Genomic DNA, 22,761 nt, shown 5'->3' with positions numbered 1-22,761 from the left:
GTGTGTGTGTGTGTGCTGTATAGAGAGAAACGCACATATATTTACTGAGTATATACATTATATACTCAGCTTGTATAGCAATAAACAGCACTGGATTCCTTTGTTGGGTGTGTGCATGTATCTGGTTTTGTTCCTGTTGGTTCCCACCCTCTGACAAACTGCAACAGCTGATGACGTGTGGTGCGCTGACAGGTAGCAAGGGGGCTGTTGCCTGAAGCAGGATATGGCTCCCTGTTCAGGCAATCTCTTCTCCCACTTGGGAATGTCACAAGTTCCCACCCAGCTTGTTAACAACTGGGTGAATACATCACAAGGAAGAAGTGGTGCTGGCGGAATTGAAAGTCCTCCTGCTTCTGCCAGATCTACAGGTAGTCCTCAACTTAGGACCACAATTGAGCCCAACATTGACGTTGCTAAGTGAGAAATTTTGCCCCATTTTATGACTTTTCTTGCCACATTTGAATCATTGCACTTTTGTTAAATTAGTAACACGGTTGCTAAGTGAATCTGGCTTCCCCATTGACTTTACTTGTCGGAAGGTTGCAAAAAGTGAGCACATGACCCTGGGAGACTGCAGCCTTCATAAATCTGAGTCAGTTGCCAAGCACCCGAATGTAAATCACGTGACCGTGAGGAATGCTGCAAAGGTCAGAAGTGTGAAAAAATGGTCATGTCAATTTTTTCAGTGCCGTTGTAACTTCGAACGGTCATTAAGTGAACTGTTGTAAGACAAGGACGACCTGCATTTCAACCTACGTGCATGTCAATCATAGCCACTCTGGCTGAAAAACAGGGCTCTATAAAATTGAGGCCTTTGAACCATGGTGCTGGCATAAATGATTGCATAAACCATGGACAGCCAGAACAACTAAGAGGAAGGTGCTGAACTGTATTAAACCAGATTGTCCTATCAGGAGACATCACCTGCTGACAAGTCTTTGGGCAGATCATGCAAAGCTACTTCTTTAACGGGTCTCCATCCCTGTGACTCAAGCACTGTAGCTAAAGTGGAGGTGGATTGTATCTTCCTGGTAAAGCAAGAAGTAGATGTAGTCCTCGACTCCTGACCATTCAATTAGTGACCGTGTGAAATCGCAACAGGACTGGAAAATATTACTTATAACCAGTCCTTGCCCTTACAACTGTCACAGGTGTCCCTCCCAGTTGTGTGATTAAAATCCTGGTGCCTGGCCCTGCGGCGCTAATTTTTTTAGATGCTGAAAAAGCTTTTGATCAATTGAATTGGCAATTTTTGATGAAAGTTTTAGATAAAATGAATTTTGGGGATAAATTTCTGCAACCAATTAGGGCATTATATCAAAAACAAACTGCCCGAATAATAGTTAACAATAGTTTGACTGAAGCATGTAATATTGAGAAGGGCACAAGGCAAGGGTGTCCGTTATCGCCTTTATTATTTGTGTTAACATTGGAGATATTACTAGTAAAAATACGGAATTCGGAAAGAATTAAGGGTATACAAATTAGAGATCAGGATTATAGATTGAGGGCGTTTGCAGACGATCTGGTTGTTACAGTGACCCAGCCAGAAAACTCTGTTGTGGACCTGATGGAGATAATAATGCAATATGGGAGGGTTTCTGGATTTAAAGTTAACGCACAAAAAACTAAAATTTTGGCCAAAAATATGACAGTATCGCAAAAGGCTCTTTTAGAAGGATTAACTGGATTTGAGATTGCTAAAAGGGTCAAATATTTGGGGGTGTTTTTGTCACCCTCTAATACAAAGCTATATAAAAATAACTATGAAAAATTATGGGGAAAAATTCAAAAAGAAATGGAGAGTTGGGAAAAATTGCAATTGTCTTTGTTGGGAAGAATCGCAGCAGTGAAAATGAATGTCCTGCCTAAATTTTTATTCTTATTTCAAATGATACCGGTTCTTAAGAAAGATTCTAATCTGGAGGAATGGCAGCGAGGTATCAATAAATTTGTTTGGGCAGGGAAAAGGCCACGAGTTAAACTTAAGATTATGCAGGATACTCGTGAAAGAGGTGGTCTTAAAATGCCTAATCTTAAATTATATTATGAAGCTGCTGTGTTAGCAGGAATAAGTGATTGGATTAATTTGACACAAGAGAGATTATTAAATCTTGAGGGCTACGACTTGTTATTTGGCTGGCATGCATATTTGTTGTATGATAAGAAGGTAGACAGTGTGTTTAAAGTGCATATCTTAAGACAGGCATTGTTGAGAGTTTGGAAGAAGTATAGACATAAGTTAGATTGTAAGATACCATTATGGGCAATCCCAAAACACGCAATAGAAAATATAAATGTTGGTTTTAAACATGATGTAACTACGTATAAGGAGATTTTAAGTTTGGAAAGAAATGTCTGGTGTCTGAAACCGTACAGCCTCTTGCGAGATGAGAAGATTGTTCAAACTTGGTTTCAATATATTCAGCTATGGGCCAGGTGGAAAGAAGATCAGAAAACTGGTTTTACAATGACTGATGAAAATCTGATTAAGCAAATTAGAAATCAGGGTCCAGCACATATCAAATGGATATATCTTGCATTGATAGAAATTGACTCAGAAACAGAACTTGTTAAAGATTGTACGATAAAATGGGCCCAAAACATCCAAGAAGTTATTACAATGGACACGTGGGAGAAGATCTGGGTGAGGAACGTAAAATTTACACAAGCTCAAAACTTAAGAGAGAACTTTTATAAAATGTTTTATAGATGGCATTTAGCTTGCAAGTATGTATCCGAATTATCAGCCCAAATGCTGGAGGTGTGGTGATGAAGATGCAACATATTTTCACATATGGTGGACTTGTAAAAAGGTTAAGGCCTTTTGGATAAAAATTTGGTGGAATATGCAGAAGATTTTCAAGCAAAGGATAAAGTTTTGTCCGCAACTTTTTTTGCTGGGTATAATTACAGATGCTACGGTTGTGGACACTAAGCTGATGTTGAATTTAATTACGGCAGCAAGACTTTTAATAGGTCAGTATTGGAAGAAGGAGGAACTGCCGACTATAGAGGAATGGACTTTAAAGGTTTCTGACCTGGCAGAAATGGCAAAGATCTCGGCTTATTTGAAAGATCATTCGCAAGAACGCTATATTATGGAGTGGAAAAAATGGATTGAATATATCCAGAAGAAATATGGGACTAAAAAGTTTCATTTAGCATTTGAATAAGTCTTCCTTTTTATTTTCTTTTTTTATATGAAATATTAGTATTGTTTGTAGTTATCTTATATGAGCTAGAGAGTGATAGATTTAAGAATTTATTGTTGGTAGCATATGGATGTTAATGATTGTTCCTTGTTTTTATACCCTGTACTTAGCTCTGGGAAGTGGGGGGGGAGGGGGGAAAGGGGGGGAGCGGTAGGGAGGGATAGGTAGGGGAGGGGGGATTGTTAAAGATAAAATGTATTTTAAAACTTTTCAATAAAAAAAAAAATCCTGGTGCCTGGCAATTGCCATTTATTATGACATTTGCAGTGTCCAGGGGCCACAGGATTACAATTTCTGGCTTTTATTGCCAGCTTCTGGCAAGCAAAATCGCTGAAAATCAGATTCGCTTAACAGCAATGTGATTCACTTAACAGCCACAGTGATTTCTTTAATGACCGCAGCAAAAAAAAAAGTCGTAAAATTGGGCACAACTCGCAAAAGCCGCTCTTCATAGTGACAGGCATTCCAGCCTGATTGTGGTCATATCTTGAGGGCTCCCTGTAATTGAAAATGTTTTCAAGCAAAACGAAAACAAAAACAAAAGCCTGGTGCTGTAGATATTACTGAGTAAGTATGTTTTAGCATCATTAATAGTCAGTGACCCCTAACTCCCTCCAAAAGACTTTTAAAATTGTGGTCTAGATCGGGGGTAGGCAATTAATTTTCCCAAGGAGCCACATTGGAAACTGGGACTGTTGTGGAAGGCTGTCGCCGCCACCCCCTGCCCTCCTGCCACCCCACCCCTGCCCTCCTCCCCCGACGTCCCCACCCTTTCCCCCACTGCCAATGCCATGCCTCCCACCAGATGTGGCCCACTGGTAATAAAATGCCCATCCAGATCAAGGGTTTTGACCTGTGTTGTGTTCACGCTTAAAACATCTTTAAGGTTAACGTAGCACCCTCATCCCGTTTCCCTTGATTTCCTTTACCTTCCACTCTCAACTCTACTGACTGTTGTTCAAGGTCAGGGCTGTAGATAACAATGCAAGTATAAGTGTTGCTATCTGCATCCTGCACATCTGGAAGTAGAAGGCTGGCATTGCCCCGTAGCAGGTCTTCAGGAGACATCTTTGCCCCTTGGTGAAAGACTTCTAACTTATCTTCATACTTAGCAATATCTCTGGTGCCCACACGCCACGTCACAGCCAGGCGTTCGAGATCTATGTGCCCAGAAGAATCCTGGAAGTAACAAGGCAGGAGGACATCAGAACCCGGTTTGGCTTGAATTGTTCCTTCGGGGAGCGTAACGCTCAAAGCTGCCTCTGAAAGAGAAAGACAGCAGGACGAATTGCCGTTAGAAAATCAACAGACAGCAGGATGAATTGCCATTAGAAAATCAATAAGATTTCTGCTTATTTGAAGGATCATTCACAAGAAAGGTACATTTCGGTTTGGAGAAGATGGATAGATTATATCCAGGATAAATGTGGGACTAAAAAGTTCCATTTAGCTTATGAGTAAATTTTAGATTGTTATTATTATATTTAGTATTAGTATTGTTTGATAATTTGGATATTTTTTGTTTGCTTGTATTTTTGTTATAGGGAGTTAAAGCGTATTATGTATTTGGTTATTTATATAGTTGGTTAATGTTAGCTAGATTATGATTATTATATATTTGTAACCCTGTAATCAGCTCTGGGAAGTGGGGGGAGGGGGGGTCAAGGGTGGGTTGGGGGGGATAATATTGTAATTTTTACAAAACTTTTCAATTAAAAAAAAAGAAAATCAACAGAAGGCACCACAGTTCACTTAGTGACCGTTCGCAATTACAATGGCACTGGGGGAGAAAAAAAATGACCATTTTTCATGCTTATGACTTTTGCAAACGCTTGGCAACTGACTCGCATTCATTATGGTTGCAATGCCCTGAGGTCAAGTGATCACCAATTTGCAGCCTTCTTCTAAGAAAGTCACCAGAGAAACCAGATTTATTTAACAACAGTGTTATTAGCTTAACAACTCCAGAGATTGACTTAACAATTGTGACAGGAAAGGTTGCAAAATGGGGCAAATTCACTTAACAAATGTGGCAGGGGTGGGTGGGTGGGTGGTGGTGTATGAGCTGAAGCGGTGGCAGCACCGCACAGGCCTGAGGGAGAGTCAGCTGGAGCTGCGGTTTTGCTGGGGCTCTGTTGAGGCCCAGGATCGGCGCATATGGCTCCAGCTGATCGGGGCATCCAGTGGCCTGGGGAAGAGTGATGGGAGCTGGGGAGCTGCTGGGGGTGGTGGTGGTGCTGGCCAGGATCCAAGAAAGAGGGCACGAAGCTCCTGATGAGTGCTACTGGAAAAGGCCAGAGAGGCAGTGGGTGACTGGATAAGGGAGGAGAGAAGGGGATATAAAAGGAGGGTGTTTTGGTGGGAAAGGAGAGGGGTGAAGAGGGACAAATGGTGATAGGGAGAATAGGAGAGGCTTCTGTGAGGCAAGCCTAAGGAGAGATGGGGGATAGATTAAGAGAGGCTTCTGTGGCAAGCCTGAGGGAGAGAAGGGGACAGAATAGGAGAGGCTGTTGCGGGGCAAGCCTGAGGGAGTGAGTTTGAGTGAAAGGGAGGAGCAGAGACTGTGGAAGGAGAGCCCCTCGTGCAGTGCGAGAGAGAGAGTGGAAAAGACAGAGAAGAAGGGCTGACCAGCCACCTGAATACCTCCCCTTTGTGTGACCCGCCTGCTGAAACTGATCACCACTCCACCATCTGACCCAGGCAAGCAGAGGTGCCTGAGCGAGGGACCACTGCGGACCGGCAGCCATACCAAGAGGGCCAGGAGGACCCGGACTCCAGCGATCCTTACAGGGGTAGCGCTACACAAATGTTTCACTTAGCAACAGAAATTTTGGGCTCAGTTATGATCATATGCCAAGGACTACCTGTATGTGGCCTGGCATCCACATAAGTTCAAGACTGTCTATTTTAGTGAATAGAATAGAATAGAATAGAATAGAATAGAATAGAATAGAATAGAATAGAATAGAATAGAATAGAATAGAATAGAATAGAATAGAATAGAATTCTTTATTGGCCAAGTGTGACTGGACACAAAAGGAATTTGTCTCCGGTGCATAAGCTCTCAGTGCACATACAAGCAACAAGTGATAAATCGTGATCACAATCATAAGATAGAATAATCATAAATCATAAGATGCAACAGTCAGTGATAGTCATAGGATACTAAATTACCAGTTAACATAAATCATAATAGGATACTAATAAAAAACATTAACATAAATCATAAGATACAAACAACAAAGTTATAGCCATAAGAAACTACGGAAATAGGTAATAGGAAAGATGAGAAGGGTAATAGTAATACAGCCCTACTAGGTAGTTTGACATCCCAGGCGTAAGACAGTATTGTGGGAATTAGTTGTTTAGCGGAGTGATGGTATGGGGTGGGGGGGAACTGTCCTTGTATCTAGCTCTTGTATCTAGAGGTCTTCTCAGCTGAGATCAACCCATCTGAAGAGATCTTCCGAGGAAAAGCTGGTTTTGATCCCCACGTTTTTGTGAGCTGGTAAGGGGTTGAAGCCAGAAAGTGGTTTTTTTTTCTCATCATGGCATCTCTTCAGAAGGCAGGCTGGGCCCTCAATGATGGTCTTGTGAAGATAGTGAAGACCCAGCACTTTTGGATGGTGCACAATGCACCATCTGAAACAAAATTTTATTGCTTAATTCATTAGTCAGGGTATGGCTATTTATTGTTGTTTCATTTTGACCTTGCTGCTCTAAATTTATATATACATATATATATATATATATATATATATATATATATATATATATATATATATATATATATATATATATATATATTTGTTTTCGTAGATTCTCGCGGGTGTCTGTATGTGTAGATCTAGAGTCTCGGGTTTCTTCCCGCGTTCCTTTCATCTTCAGAAAGTTGTGGCGACGTTTCGACGAAATCACATCCGTCATCATCAGGCCGGAGTGTTCCTCCTGCTGCTTCCAGGAGCAATGCGTGGTCTGGCTGTTCCTTTCTTTCCAACTGCCGGTGGGGCTGAGTTCTGACTGGGTGGAGGCGTGGCTGCTTTCTGATTGGGTGGGGGGGGTGTCCTCCGACTGGGTGGAGGCGTGGTTGTCTTCTGATTGAGTGGAGGCATGGCTGTCTTCTGATTGGGTGGGGTGTGTTCTGAATGGGTGGGGTTTTTTGTTGTGTTGTAATATCCTGAGTGTTGTGATTTGGTGTCCTGAGGAGTGGGCTGTGTAGTGGCCTCCAGAGCTTTGGTTTGGCTCCGAGTTCGAGGACCTGCTATGTATCTCTGGTATGGGTCAGTCAGGTTCGTGTGTGCGTTCTTCTGCTTGGGTGATGGCACTTTTGCTTGACTTGTTCTGTCTTCTGTGTGGGAGAGTTTTTGTTCTGGGTGTGGATGAGTCTTGCTGGGGCTGGTGGCATTTGGGGTTGTTTGTTGGTTTTTTAAATCCTTGTTTGCTGAAATTCGTTTCTCTATCAATGCTGGTTTCCAAATGGCATGTAGGCGGGAGGTGTCGTCTCGCTTGTTCATACTGTCTGGGTGTTTTTCTATTTCAATGGCTTCTCTGATTATTCTGCTATTGAGATGTTCTATTTTGGCGATTGTTTTTGTACCTTCAAAATTGATGTTGTGTCCCGTAGTGTTTATGTGTTGTACTAGTGGAGATGTGTGATCTTTTTTCTGTACTGAGTTCTTATGTTCTTCTACACGTACCTCTATTCTTCTGTTAGTCTGTCCGATGTATGTTGCTGGACAGGAGGCGCATGGGATTTGGTATATGCCCTGGTTTTCCAGTTCTATTTTGTCTTTGGGATTTCTCAGGATGGTTGATATCTTTCTGTCAGTGTTAAATGCAGTTTTGATGTTATGTTTGCGTAGTACTTTACTGATTTTGTCGGTTGTTCCTTTTATGTAGGGCAAGATGGCTCGTCCGTTGTTCTGTTCTTCTTCTTGGATGTTTTTCTGTTTCGGAGTCCCCTGCTGAATCATATTGGTGATTTTGTTTTTTGTTTTTTCAGGACACCAAATCACAACACTCAGGATATTACAACACAACAAAAAACCCCACCCATTCAGAACACACCCCACCCAATCAGAAGACAGCCACGCCTCCACTCAATCAGAAGACAACCACGCCTCCACCCAGTCGGAGGACACCCCCCCCACCCAATCAGAAAGCAGCCACGCCTCCACCCAGTCAGAACTCAGCCCCACCGGCAGTTGGAAAGAAAGGAACAGCCAGACCACGCATTGCTCCTGGAAGCAGCAGGAGGAACACTCCGGCCTGATGATGACGGATGTGATTTCGTCGAAACGTCGCCACAACTTTCTGAAGATGAAAGGAACGCGGGAAGAAACCCGAGACTCTAGATCTACATATATATATATATATATATATATATATATATATATATATATATATATATATATATATATATATATATATATATATATATATATATATATATATATATATATATATATATATATATATATATATATATACATACACACACACACACATATATATACATATACATATATATAAATTTATATATATATATATGTGTGTGTGTGTGTGTGTGTGTGTATGACAAATAAATACATAATTGGGATGAGAATGGTATATATCCTTCAGGTGAAGGTTTATTCTTTGACTGAACTACAATGATAAGAATTCCTCGAATGCAGGTTCCTTCCGAAATTCATCATCTGTTTCCACCTTATCTAGAGCAGTAAAATATTATTTCAGGGAAAGTTTGGAGAGCCTTTTTTCTTTCTAATGATCTCCTCTAACTGAGGGCATCTCTTGACATTTGAACAGTGTGCCGAAAGCTGCCATTTCAAAGTGATATAAAAGTTCATGACTTAGCCTAATACAACAAAATCAATTAGTGTCAGGATCCCAAGAACCAGTGCTTTTTTTTGTCATAGAACGCACAGTTGTCGTTGTTGTGTCGAAAATAGGAAGAGAAAGATGGGTTGTATATGTTTGCCACCTTATTTGTAAAAATAATGAGAAAGAGAAAGAGAGAGAGAGGGAGGGAGAGAGGGAGGAAAGAAAGAAAGAAAGAAAGAAAGAAAGAAAGAAAGAAAGAAAGAAAGAAAGAAAGAAAGAAAATCTCCCTTCTGAGAATCCAGCCCTCTTGAACTTTGATCTACCAATCCTCATTGCCACAGGTCTCCAAAAATGACCATCAAGCTGGGTCCGTTGCCTCCCCATTGCAATAGCCAATTGCAAGATACTGGGCACCATCCACAGCTTCTCTCACCCTGTTGTTGGTTGCTGTTCTTGGCCCCACCCCACAAAACAGATGACGGACCATGTTATCAACAGCATTGCGAGTAAACACCAATTGCATGGTTTTCCTTGATAAGCCGCCCACGATTAAGCCTTAAATTTGACATCCTTGAGGACAGAAAAGGAAAAAAGACATTCCCATCCCATGGGCTGAAAAGGGAAATGGCGGAACTCTTTGCCAATTTTCTGTGCTTAAAAAAAGACAAAAGAAAGAAGGACGTGGATTAAAATTGTAAAAAAAAAAAACAACTAACACAAACTAAAGAAAAAAGAACGGTAGGGAAAAATAAAAAGCAGATGAAAAAGGAACCAGAGAAAAGAAAGAATATTATAAGAAAAAGAAAGCCATAAAGAAGTGACTTCAAACCTTCACTACTACATAGTTCATGCTACGGCATAGTTTGAACCTTCATAGTCCGGTCCATATAGTAGCATATTATATAGACAAATGTAGTAAGTCTTCAACCCCCCCTTTAAGGTTCCATACAGCTACTGTATCTCTTGGTCCCACATCCCATCCCCATCCCTTATCTGCAGGATAAGCAAATCCACACACAACACGGTCAACTTTCCTACCCCGTTATCGGCAAAAAAAAGTCCGCAAAGGATTGCCAGAATTTTTGAAGTTCAAGTCCGCACATCTTAAAACTTGCCCAAGTTTGGGAAAAAAAAAACAAAACGGCGCTCGGAGCCGTTTATTATAAAAGACCGATCTGGAAATGCCTGCGCCACAGGATCGCAGCGCGGGGTGGGGGTGGGGGAGAAATGGGGTCCTAACCGTTTTTCATCCGCTTAAGGCCGGGGGTCTTCAAACTTGGCCCTTTTATGACTTGTGGACTTCAACTCCCAGAATTCCTCAGCCAGGTGCCTGGCTGAGGAATTCTGGGAGTTGAAGTCCACAAGTCATAAAAGAGCCAAGTTTGAAGACCCCTGGCTTAAGCAAATCCACCTAGGCTCAGAAGACTTCGGGGCGATTTCCCACGATAACCCCGCTGCGCCTTTTTCCTTGGAAGAATTAACTGCAATTGGAGTGGGGTTTTTTTTTTGGAGGGGGGGGGGAAAGAGGTGGTTAAAAAGCGAAAGACTTTCCGCCCAGCATCCAGGTACAACATCGCTCCTCTCCCGTCTCTGGCCTGGCTTCGCTCCCAGTCAACGTCCCGGGACGGTTCCCGAGCCCGGTGGATGCTTGGGCGATTCGGTTTTCTGGTTACTTACGTGTAAACGGCAAATACACCAAGAGGCAAGCGAAGGATCCGAAGGAGAGCGACATGCTTATTTTTAATCCTACGTTACAGTTTCGCTTTCGTCTGGCGTTCGCCCATGCTCAGCGTTTTGTTTTGTTTTTTCCGTTTTCCGATTAATCGAGAGGGGAGGGGGGGGAAACACCCACCCACAGAGCTGAAAATTAATTTACGGTATAATAAACGATAGTTACCCCGCGAAAAAGGGGAGGGAGTGGGAAGAAATTGAATTGAATAATAATAATAATAAAAAGCTAAATAAAGACAAACTGGGGACGGGTAGTTTACCCGAATGACGCGAATTCAAATAAAAATTTAAAAAAAAAACTTGTTGAGAGCACAAACTTGATGAGAAGCAGAAGACAATCCAGTAGAGAATGTTTGATTTTATGGGATATAAAGGTAAAGGCTCCCCCCCAAAAGGGACGCGGTGGCTCAGTGGGTTGGGGCGCTGAGGTTGTCGATCAGATGGTCGGCAGTTTGGCGGGTCGAATCCCGAGTGCCGCGTAACAGAGTGAGCGCCTGTTACTCGTCCCAGCTTCTGCCAACCTAGCAGTTCGAAAGCACATAAAAATGCAATATGGTTCCGTGCGCCTTTGGCGTCTAGTCATGCCGGCCACATGACCACGGAGACGTCCTCGGATAAGCGCTGGCTCTTTGGCTTTGAAACGGAGATGATGAGCACCCAGTGGCGTAGCGTGGGTTGTCAGCACCCGGGGCAAGGCAAGTAATTTGTGCCCCCTAACCTGTGGATTTTAGCACTTGAGTCTCTTCCACTAGCTCAGGAATTCTGGGAGTTGAAGTCCATGAGTCATAAAAGAGCCAAGGTTGCCTACCCCTGAGTTAGGTTCAAGGCAAAAAAGGGTCTCTGGAGAAGAGGGAAAATGCTAGTTTAAAACTGAAACAAGGCAACTTTAAGGTGCCTCAGCTGTGATTTAGGATGAGATAAAGAGAGGACATGGCGTTGAAAATGGTTAATGGGGCATGTTTGTTCCACTCTTAGTGGACGTCAGGATAAACCCCACGAGAGAATGACCTTACAACAGATGTGAATAGGCTTGGACTACGTTTGTAGATTGAGTGCATACATCACATGGAGTGATGATGGGCTTCATCAAGATTTATGATCCCACAATTGGCTAGTTTTCTCCATCTTGTCCTAAACCCTGGATACCAACCACGGTTTATGGCTTAGCATGTGGCGTGGGGTTGACCCAACATGTTAGGCGACAAACAATGACTTCCAACTTACAATGCCTCAGCTTCCCAAGGTTATTCCAAAGCCGGAAAAGCCAACCAACCCACCCTCCAGCTTTGCCTGCTTAGGCTGAACCCCAGGAACTCATACTTGCTGTGGCGCCCGACCCATTTTCTGCCCAGACGCTGCTTATCCAAGCCAAGCCGCCTCCTTCTCTTTGGCACCTCACCCCAAAGATTCGCCGGCCTGGCTGGAAACTCTCGCTGCTGGTGACGTGTGTCGGGGAGGGGGCGGTCCCGATCGCCGATGCACGGTTGGATCGGCAACCTGCCGACGCAGCTTTCGTTCCAGAGCAGGGACCCCCGGAGAGACGCTGCAGCAATCCTCCCCCCGCGGGAAATCCACCCTCTTTCAAGCCCCGCCGTGCCCCCCCCCCCGCCTTTGGCAACCCCGGGAGCACCTTGGGAGAGCCTCCGCAGCGGAGCCCCGGGCTTGCAGGAGGGCCGCGCTCTGTGCACGCTCAGGAGCCGCCTTCTCCTTTGCGGGGGGGGGAGGAGGGAGAGAAGGCTTCCGTCCAGCGCCAGAGCGAAGGCGGAGCGGCCCGAAGGAGGAGTCACGCTGTGTGGTTGTGTGTTTGTGTGTGTGTGTGTGTGTGTGTGTGTGGCGCGCCGTGGGGCGTCAGGCCCTTCCTGGCTGGGGCTCCGGTGCCTCCGCCCTACCGGATCCCGGCGCCGTCGAGCGTGCCCCCCCCAGAAGTTGCGCCCGGTGCAGCCGGCCCCCCCTGCACCCCCCACGCTACGCCACTGTGAGCACCGGCCCCTTTAGGTTCCCCTGCACATGCATGCTAGTCGTTTCCGACTCTAGGGGCCGGTGCTCATCCCCGTTTCAAAGCTGAAGAGCCAGCGTTTGTTTGAGGACATCTTCCGTGGTCATGTGGCCGGCATGACTAGACGCCAAAGGCGCACGGAACGCTGTTACCTTCCCACCGTAGTGGTCCCTATTTTTCTACTTGCATTTTTACGTGCTTTCGAACTGCTAGGTTGGCAGAAGCTGGGATGAGTAACAGGCGCTCACTCTGTTATGCGGCACTCGGGATTCGACCCGCCAAACTGCTGGCCTTCTGATCTTCTGAACTTCTGATTATGGGATATATCATGGGATATATTATGGGATATAGGACCTGATAAAACAGATAGCAAGAGAAATAAGAACAATAATATGTTTTGACAAGTTTTTCCAGTTTGTTAATGTAATGTATTGGGCCTTTTACTGGGAACTGTTTTCACGTGTCTTTGAATGCTGCTTGAAATTGCTTAATTAGGGTGTTGCTGGCTACTCAGGACAATCACTGGTTGGCTCTGGGGTGGGAATAGGTTCCTTCAAACCTATTGGCCGCCTAGCAGCCAACTGTATAAGTAGTTGCGTGGAAGCCTCTGTTTTCAGTTCTGTTCCTGTTACTACAATAAAGCAATGTTTCTGTTTGAACCCTCTGGTCTCCCTTCTGCTTCCCAAGAACCCACTACACAACAGTTAACATCGGTGCAATGAGAACTTTCTTATACAGTAATTGGCCTTATTCAAGATGGCAACGAGGACGTTTATGGCAAGGAGGCTGAGGGTTTGATGAACTGGTGTAAGAAAAACAGTCTAGTTTTAAACGTTGGAAAAACCAAAGAGATCATTGTCAATTTCAGAAAAGGCAGGCACAGCCACACTCCTCTCTGTATTAATGATTCACCTGAGGGGACGGTTGCCAGCATCAAACTTCTGGGTGTGCAGTTAACGAGTAGGCTGGCTTGGTTGCTCAACAGCAGGACACTGGTGAAGCGAGCACAGCAGCGCTTGCTTTTTCTGCATCACAAGAGAAAAGCACATCTTCCTTCCCCTGTCCTTACCACTTTGTACAGAGGGACAATCGAGAGCATCCTGTCATAATGCGTTACTGTCTGGTTTGGAAGCATCACTGCTTCAGACAGGAAGGCGGTGCAGAGAGTGGTGAGGATGGCAGAAAAGATTATCGGCAGTTCCCTCCTGTCCGGCGGGGGTGGTGGATATGAGCATTGTTTGAGCAGGGTCCGCAGGATTGTCTGGGACAATATACATCCTTGTCACAATCTATTTTCTTTGTTACTTCCTGGGAGGAGGCTTCATGGTATCTGAAGCAGAACATCCAGTTTCGGTCACAGTTTTATTCCATAGCTTTGGAGGGCAAGCTGTTGCACTGGTTAATTGTCCTCACTGTTAGGAAGTTTCTCCTTAATTCCAGGTTGCTTCTCTCCTTGATTAGTTTTCATTGTTTCTTGTCCTACCCTCTGGTGCTTTGGAAAATAAGTTCACCTCCTCTTCTTTGTAGCAGCCCCTTACATACTGGAATCATTTCACCCCTAGTCCTTCTTTAGACTGGCAATATGCAATTCCTTCAACCGTTCTTCATATGTTTTGGTCTCCAGACCTTTAATCATCTTAGTTATTCTTCTTTGCACTTTTTCCAAAGTCTTTTTTGTAATGTACTGACCAAAACTGGATGCAGTATTCAAGGTGTGGTCATACTAAGGATTTATAAAGCAGTACTAATACTTCACATGATTTTGATTCTATACTAAGGTGACTTTGGTCTATATTTGGAGCAACTGTTCGTGAGAATGAATTCCTTTGGGCTATGACTGTGCATTTAAGAATTTCCAAGAGAAAGTAACAACGAAGCTTATTATGATTCGTTTCACCATCAACCAGATGTTCAGACTGGATTGTCATTTTTATCTACCTATCAAGACCTTCCCAAGAACCTGGGATAGGCATATGTTGGTGTTAAAGGTATTGTCACTAGATGTAAACTATTCCAAATAAAGTTTCCTTTTGCAGTTGACTGATGTAATTTTGTCAATGCCGATGGTATTTAAGTAGTGCTCCAGATGTTTGGGGATTATTCTGATGATTGATTTTAGGTTTTTTATGAGAACTAAGAAAAACAGGAATTCCTTTGGTGCTCCAGCTGTGTTGAGATTGCACCCAAGGTACTAACTTTGCTTTCTTTTGCCATAGTTGTTCTATTTCTATTTGCAAGTCTTTGTATTTTGTTATCTTCTCCAGCTTTCCCCCCCACACACACACTACCCTTCTGTCTGCACTACTGCCATAGCCACTATCCAGACTTTTTTTGTCTATCTTATCCATAATTGTTAAGTCTGGTGTGTTATGTAGCAGGTGCCTTTCTATTTGAATTTTAAAGTTCTAGACTAGAGTAGTTTAACTTCTTCATTTTCTGTTACTTTCTCTACTTTATGGTCCCACCAGTTCTGGTTAAACAAATCACTGCAATTTTTAAGTGAATTATATGATCATTAAGAGAATCCAGCTTCCTCATTAACTTTGCTTACTATAAGCTAGCTGGGGAGGTCACAAATGGCAATCCCACGGTCCCAGATGTTGCAACTGTTGTGAATACAGGCAATCCTTCACTTACCACCACAAATGAACCCAAAATTTCTGTTGTCAAGTGAAGCCTTTGTTAAGTGAGTTTTGCTCCATTGTAAAACCTTTCTTGCCACAGTTGTTAAGTGCATCACTGCAGCCGATAAGTTATTATCCTGGTTGTTAAGTGAAACTGGCTTTTCCATTGACTTTGTTTGACAGAAGGCCAGAAAGGGTGATCACATTACCTCTGGACACAGCAACGGCCATAAATATGAACCAGTTGCAGAGCATCTGAATTTTGATCACATGATCATGGGGATGCTGCAAAGCCATTGTAACTTTGAACAGTCACTACATGAACTGTTGTAAGTCGCGGACTAGCTGTACTTCAGCCTACATGCACGTCAATCATAGCCACTCTGGTTGAAAAACGGGGCTCTGTGAAATTTATGCCTTTGAAGTGTGGTGCTGGCATAAAAGATTGCATATACCATAGACAGCCAAAACAACTAACAGAAGGGTGGTGAATCGTATTAAACCAGAAGCAACACTAGAATCCAAAATCACAAGACTACGTCTGACTTACTTTAGCCATGTCATGTGTGCAAATTCATTGGAGAAGCCAATGATGCTCGGAATGGTTAACGGATCAAGAAAAAGGGGCTGCAAAGAACTCGCTGGCTTAATACCCTCGGAGCTGATACAAAGATGAACATCCAACAATTGAGGAAAGCTGAACTTGACAGGATAGCATGGAGACCACTCGCCTATAAAGTGGCCAAGAGTCAGAACTGAATGAATGAATAAAATGTTTGAAATTCAAACGGGCCCATTTTGAATATCAGACAACTATTCTGAGTTTGAAAAGCTTCCAAACTGATCAAAGCAGTCTTTTCCCACTTGAAATAATTGTTTCATGCTTGAAATAGGGTAGTTCAAATTTGAGGTTTTTCCAGTTCTAAATGTTTTGCATAAATCTAGCTAGAACTTTTTTAAAAAAAAAGCCAGGCAGGGGTTTTTCCCCCCTCCCCCTTTTCTAAAAACTAACTAAAAGAGAGGTTTGGTGTTTTGCTTCACAGCATAATTTGTAGAACAGCTTGATTTTTAAAAATGAAAAGGGTAGAAATCTGGGACTGATGGTTTATTCCAAAGAGTAATTTCCACCTGTTGTCTTTCACAGATGCCTCGCCTTCACATATTTGTGGTTTCCTTAAGCCATGGAAGGAAATGAATCATTGTACAGATCACCAAAGAGAAACCTATAGATTGGTTTTTCACAGATGACAATTTTCAGAAAAATATATATGGTAATCATCCAGTCAAAGTCGCTGTTCCTTCACATCATTACACTCTTCTGTATGTATTAATCCACTACTGGTCTCTCCTGTCTTGGGATCTGAGCTGTCATGTACCTTCTCTTTATCTGACTTTTGAAGAGGACTTTTCTAAATGGGTGTTCCTATAACTGAATTATTCTTCACTGTAAATAGATAATTAAAAAAGTGTCGTTAACAGGTACAGGTTAATTCACATATGACTGGTCCCTTAATGACCTTACCAAGTTACTACACAGCTACTTACAACTTGTTTTCAGTTAGGACAGCCTTATCCTTGGCATGGTCATGTCATCACATTTTGGGCACTTGGCAACTGGCTCACCTTTACTGCTGTTTGTACTGTCTCGGTCACATGACCATAAGTTGCAATTTATTTGATCGTTTCCGGCATTTACATCCGTTTTTTGGCATAAAAAGGCCATGGGGGAAATGGATTTCCTTAACAGCCACTGTCTTCACTTAACAACTGCCACAAGATTGTAAAAAAAAAATGGGTCTGGTCACGTGTTGCTTTAACGGAGGACCACAACAACCTATGACCATAACTCTGGGCTCAATTATAATCATAGCTCAAGGACTAACTGTACTGTGGCCTCTTCCATCCTAGTTTTTTCCCTGTGTTTGCTTTGTCTCTCCCCTTCATCCTTGCCATTAAACTCTTCATTTTTTAGATGTGAAAGCTTACCTTTATAGTATGCTATTCCACCTGCTAGTGCCAATCCAGACCCAAGTCCAAGAATGAATCCCAACAACCAAGGAATCACTGCACTTGTACCTGTGGGCCAAGATGGCGAGAGCAGAAATGTATTCCTAGTACTTTGGATACCTGGGAGACCAGGATGAATAATCGCATCTCTCTCACCTGGCCGCCAAACGACAGACTGTTCCAATGGGGTCTCCAAAGCTTCATGTTCTACTCGACAAATATAAGTGAGTTTAACACCACTCGTCTTTGGGAATAAGACACTGTTGATGGAAAACATCCCATTTGGCAAGTGGTGCACCTTCGACTTTACAAACTCTTGTGGCACTCCGTTTTGCAACCACTGAATGTGGATTGGAGAGGGATAAAATTTGTTCACATTGCACTCAGCTGCTACAAATTTCTCCCCCTCTGGCCTTGTGATCAGCTGAAGGATGGGGCGAGCTGCAAAGAGAGGAAGGAAACTTGAACTTCTGGATCCAATATGCCAGTGTTTCTCAACCTTGGCAACTTGAAGATGGGTGGACACTGCAATAGACAATTGCCATCATCAGTTCCCAACTCCTTGAAGCTAGTCTTGGACCCACCTGAGATTACAGGTAGTCCTCAACCTACAACCATTTATTTAGTGACCATATGAAGTTACAGTGGCACTGAAAAAAATTATCACCATTTTTCACACAACCATTGCAGCATCCCCACAGATCCCGTGATCAAAATTCAGACACTTGGCAACTGGTTCATATATTTATGATGGTCGCAGTATCCCGGGATCATGTGATCAGCTTTTGCAGACCTTCTGACGAGCAAAGTTAATGTGGGAGCCAGACTGACTTAACAACTGCATTGCTAACTTAACAACTATAGTGATTCATTTAACAACTGGGGCAAAAAGGTCATAATATTAGGCAAAATTCACTTAAGAGGAGACTTGCATAGTAACAGAAATTTTAGGCTCAGTTGTGGTCATAAGGCAAGGACTACCTGGATTCTTGGCACAGCTGCTGTGTGAACTAGGGTGATCTGACATCAGCTTGTTTCAGCCAAACACAAAAATCAGTGTCCAGTGACTGATTGTGCCCCGCTTCCACCTAAAACAATGCTTCTTAAACTTGGCAACTTTAAGATGTTTATATGTCAGAATTCTGGCAGTTGCTATCTATGTGTCTAAAAACTGCCACATTTGAGAAACACTGATTTCAAACAAACACAGGTCTGAGCTACGAAGCTACCTACCTTTGGGCATTCCTGGATCCTACAGGGAGCCAAGATGCCTGATGCCCACCAGTGGGAAACCAGGCAACTTCTAAGCCCTACGGAGCCCTAGGCTCACGTTTGACTTGTGCTAGCAGTGGGAGAGGTTACAGGGCATAAAGTCCATATATTTCCAATCTCAAAGAACCAATCTATCCAGACAGTAAATCTACTGTAGTTTTTATCATGTGCAGTTTGAACAACCATCAATACAGATATATGCAGTTACTGCAATACCCTTGTGTTTTTATTTCTCACTTCTCCTGACCTATAGCAACATCTCTGGGTCCACATCCAATGTTTGGGGAGCTGCGTGTAGCACTGGGACCTTAAATTGTGCACCACTGTGTCTGAAAGGTGCAATGATGTCAAATTGATGTGTGCCATGTTCTGATTCTACAAGGAACACAATTTAGTACGTTAGTCCCTTTTTTCCCCTTTGGCAGATATCCAAGTTGTGCATATCCTTCGGGGTGACAAATAAAATATCATATGGTATCTTTCAACTTAGTATCACAACATATACAAGGCCCCAAGAGCTTTTCATCTTCCACTAAATACAGATTAGTTGAAAGAATGACATTACCCATAAGGCAGAAACGTCTGCAAGTTGAGTCTAAAGCCAGCTGTGAACCTAATGGCTGGTTTATGCTACACAACAGTATGGTTTGTTTGGTTCTGACTTTAGGATGTCACGATAACAAGCCACACGACGTTTGTCAGCTAAGGGTCGGTAACTGGGTGGGTCACATAAATATAGTCAATTAGGACTTTTTAAAAAATAAAGATTTAAATAAGCAAGATGATGTTTTCTGCCTTTTGTGGACTCAGCACTGCCTTTCAGCCCAAATGTCAAGAAACAGGTTAAAATAAAGAGGCTGTGACTGGACAGCTGGAGAACGGCTGCCAACAATCCTTGCTTTCCAAGCAAAAGGTCAAACTCACCTTGCAACCGTAGCCGGAAATTTAGTACCTTTGGCCCTTTGTGCGCTTGGTGATGGATATGGCAAGAGAAGTTGGCATTGGCATCCGAAAATTCTGGTGTGAGCTTCAAGACACTTTCTGCTCTGAACAATTGGCCGGTGCTGGGCTGAGCAGGAGGCTGTTCGGGGCCTTGCACAATCCTATCATTTTGGAACCACGTCATGGATATTTTGCCAGGATAAAAATCTGTTGCTGTACACGCAACCGTGCTTGGCTTGGTCAACTGCACGTTTGTGGAGCCAAGTTTAACAAGTGGGGGAGCTGGGAACAGAGAGGATTAGAAGAAGACATTCTTACTGTCTAGGAACCCCATTAAATCCATTAGTCAGCATCCAAGGCCAACAGCTGTGATCCACCTACTGCTATATAGTATTGCTTGGAAATGTGCTGGAAGCTGCATGCAAGACAGTATAGGAAAACTCCAAAAACAAGAACAGAAAGATTGTTAGCTTCCTACAGGAAATGTTTCAAAGCTGTAATTTCTCACAAAGGAGGTGGCACTGTTCGAAAGAATGTCTAAACATCTGCACCTGTTTCTCACAATTTTCTTACTCTGGGTCAATAAACAATTGCACATAAACACTGTAACACACATTCAAGTTGTAGAAAGATGCATTTAACTCCGTATCAGGAAGAGGTTGTATCCAGTTATGTTAGGTCTGCAAAAAGTGGCAGTGGAAAGGCAAGTGTAACACTGGACTATAGGCAGAACAAACTCCCAAGTGGTTCAGCCATGGTGAGTTGCTCAAGGACTGCAGCAATATTGGGCACAACTCGCAATAGCCACCACCTTCTTAGTGACAGACAATTCCAACCCGACTGTGATCATATCTTGAGGGCAACCTGCAACTGAAAATGTTTTCAAGCAAAAACCCCCCACTAGTGCTGTAGGTGTTACTGAAAAAGTTTGTTTTAGCATCGTTAATACTCAATGACCCCTAATTCCTTCTGAAAGACTTTTAAAACTGTGGCCTAGATCAGGGGTAGGCAATTAATTTTCCCAAGGAGTCAACTGGGACTGTTGGGGAAGGCTGTCACCGCCACCCCCTGCCCTCCTGCCACCCCACCCCACCCCTGCCCCATCGCCCCCGCCTCCCTCGCCCCTGCTGCCAATGCCCCCCTCCCACTGGGATGTGGCCTGTAAGCCATAAAACGCCACAGGGTTTTAACCTGTGTTGGGTTCACGCTTTAAACATCTTTAAGGTTAACTAGGACCCTCATTCCGTTTCCCTTGATTTCCTTTACCTTCTACTCTCAACTCTACTGACTGTTGTTCAAGGTCAGGGCTGTGGATAACAACGCAAGTATAAGTGTTGCCATCTGCGTCCTGCACCTTTGGAAGCAAGAGGCTGGCATTGCCCCGTAGCAGATCTTCAGGAGACATCTTTGCCCCTTTGTGGAAGATTTCTAACTTATCGTCATACTTAGCAATTTCTCTGGTGCCCACACGCCACTTCACAACCAGGCGTTCGGGATCTATGTGTCCAGAAGAATCCTGAAAGTAACAAGGCAGGAGGACATCAGAACCCGGTTTGGCCTGAATCGTGCTTTTGGGGATTGTAACAGTTAAAGTTGCCACTGAAAGAGAAAGACAGCAGGAAGGCCTGCGGTTAGAAAATCAATATAAGGCATTATGTGGCTTGGTATCTAGGTAGGTTCAAGACTGCCTATTTTACTTGAGAGTAGGGATCTTTTCTGTTGAGATGTTCTGATTTTTGACTGTAATAAACACTTGACTGACTGAGATCCACCCATCCGCAGAGATCAGAGGTGGGGAACTATGGCCCCTTTATGACTTGTGGACTTCAACTCCCAGAATTCCTGAGCCAGCATGATCACTGTAGATCTACTCTGGGAATTGCTAGGGAGGAGCCTTCTTAACTCTCTTTCTCCTGGCCAAACACTCCAGGCTTTGCTGACCCTTTGCGTTCTGGAATGCCAAACTGGAGAGCCGATTTGCCCTAGCGGTTAAGGCAAGAATTTTTTTTAAAAAGCAAAAGAAAAAAGAAAAAAGAAAAGTTTTCTCTTCTGAGAATCCAGACCACATAGCACCGAGACAGAATTCAAGCCCTCTTGAACCGAGGGCCACAGGTCTCCAAAAATGACCATCAGGCTGGGTCCGTTGCCACCCCATTGCATTAGCCAGTTGCAAGATATTGGGCACCATTCAGAGTTTTTCCACATCTCTCACCCTGTTGTTGGTTGCTGTTCTTCGATTTTCTGGTTACTCACGTGTAAATGGCAGATACAGAAACAGGCAGGCGAGGTTTCTAAAGGAGGGCGACATTTTTTAAAGCCAATGTTTTGCTTTTTTCGGCGGTTGGAATCCACCCATGCTTAGGGATTGGTTTTTTTGGGGGGGGGCTTAAAAAAGAAACATTTGCTGATTAACCGCACACAACTGGAAATAAATTGAAGGCATAAGCAATAGTTACCCCTCAAAAACGGGTGGGAGGGAGATGAAGCGGGAAAATAAAATTTAAAAAAGGTAAATAAACGCAAATTGGGGGTGGGTAGTTTTTTTTTTTTTAAGTTTCCAGCCTGGAGAGGATGCTGTTCATTCTGTGGAGCCTGACATTGTGTTTGCAATTGTTACTAAAGTGGCTTTGGTCTATGTTCACTAGAATGTTCGTGAGAATGAATTCCATTGGGCTATGACTGCATTCAAGAATTTCCAAGAGAAAGTAACAACAAAGCTCATTATGATTCGTTGCACCGTCAGCCAGATGTTCAGACTGGATTGGGCATTTTTATCCACTTATGGAGACCTTCCCAAGAACCTGGGATAGGCATATGTTGGGGTTAAAGGTATTGTCACCAGATGTAAAACTATTCCAAATAGTTTTGCGGTTGACTGAGGTAATTGTTGTCAATGTCGATGATGTTTAAGTAGTGCTCCAGATGTTTTTGGATTATTCTGACGATTGATTTTAGGTTTTTTATGACAACTAAGAAAAAATAGGAATTCCTTTGGTGCTCCAGCTGTGTTGAGTTTGCACCCAAGGCACCTGTTACTATTGGTACTAACTTTGCTTTCTTTTGCCACAGTTGTTCTATTTCTATTTGCAAGTCTTTGTATTTTGTTATCTTCTCCAGTTTTTTTTCCTCTTCTACCCTACTGTCTGCACTA

General features: G+C 43.3%; 1 protein-coding gene across 3 annotated transcripts in view; it reads right to left on the bottom strand.

Annotated features, from left to right (window-relative positions):
* The window catches only part of LOC310648632 (tyrosine-protein phosphatase non-receptor type substrate 1-like), a 61,716-nt gene that overhangs the window by 6,748 nt on the left and 32,207 nt on the right, over positions 1 to 22,761 (bottom strand). Inside the window, exons 10-13 of one of the 3 annotated variants that reach the window (XM_083376582.1) lie at positions 19,593 to 19,892; positions 17,553 to 17,837; positions 17,376 to 17,465; positions 16,599 to 16,833 (exon numbers count right to left, since the gene is read on the bottom strand). In XM_083376582.1, coding sequence (XP_083232708.1) covers positions 16,799 to 16,833; positions 17,376 to 17,465; positions 17,553 to 17,837; positions 19,593 to 19,892 — 710 coding nt within the window. In that variant the 3' untranslated portion in view covers positions 16,599 to 16,798. Of the gene's footprint in view, positions 1 to 4,144; positions 4,478 to 10,715; positions 11,056 to 16,598; positions 16,834 to 17,375; positions 17,466 to 17,552; positions 17,838 to 19,592; positions 19,893 to 22,761 lie in introns of those variants that run through there. The other 2 variants (XM_083376583.1, XM_083376581.1) reach the window with 2 other exon arrangements.

This window comes from Vipera ursinii (assembly GCF_947247035.1).
Source record: "Vipera ursinii genome assembly, chromosome: Z".
NCBI classification, from domain to species: Eukaryota; Metazoa; Chordata; class Lepidosauria; order Squamata; family Viperidae; genus Vipera; species Vipera ursinii.
This window is presented reverse-complemented; position numbering and strand designations above follow the sequence as displayed.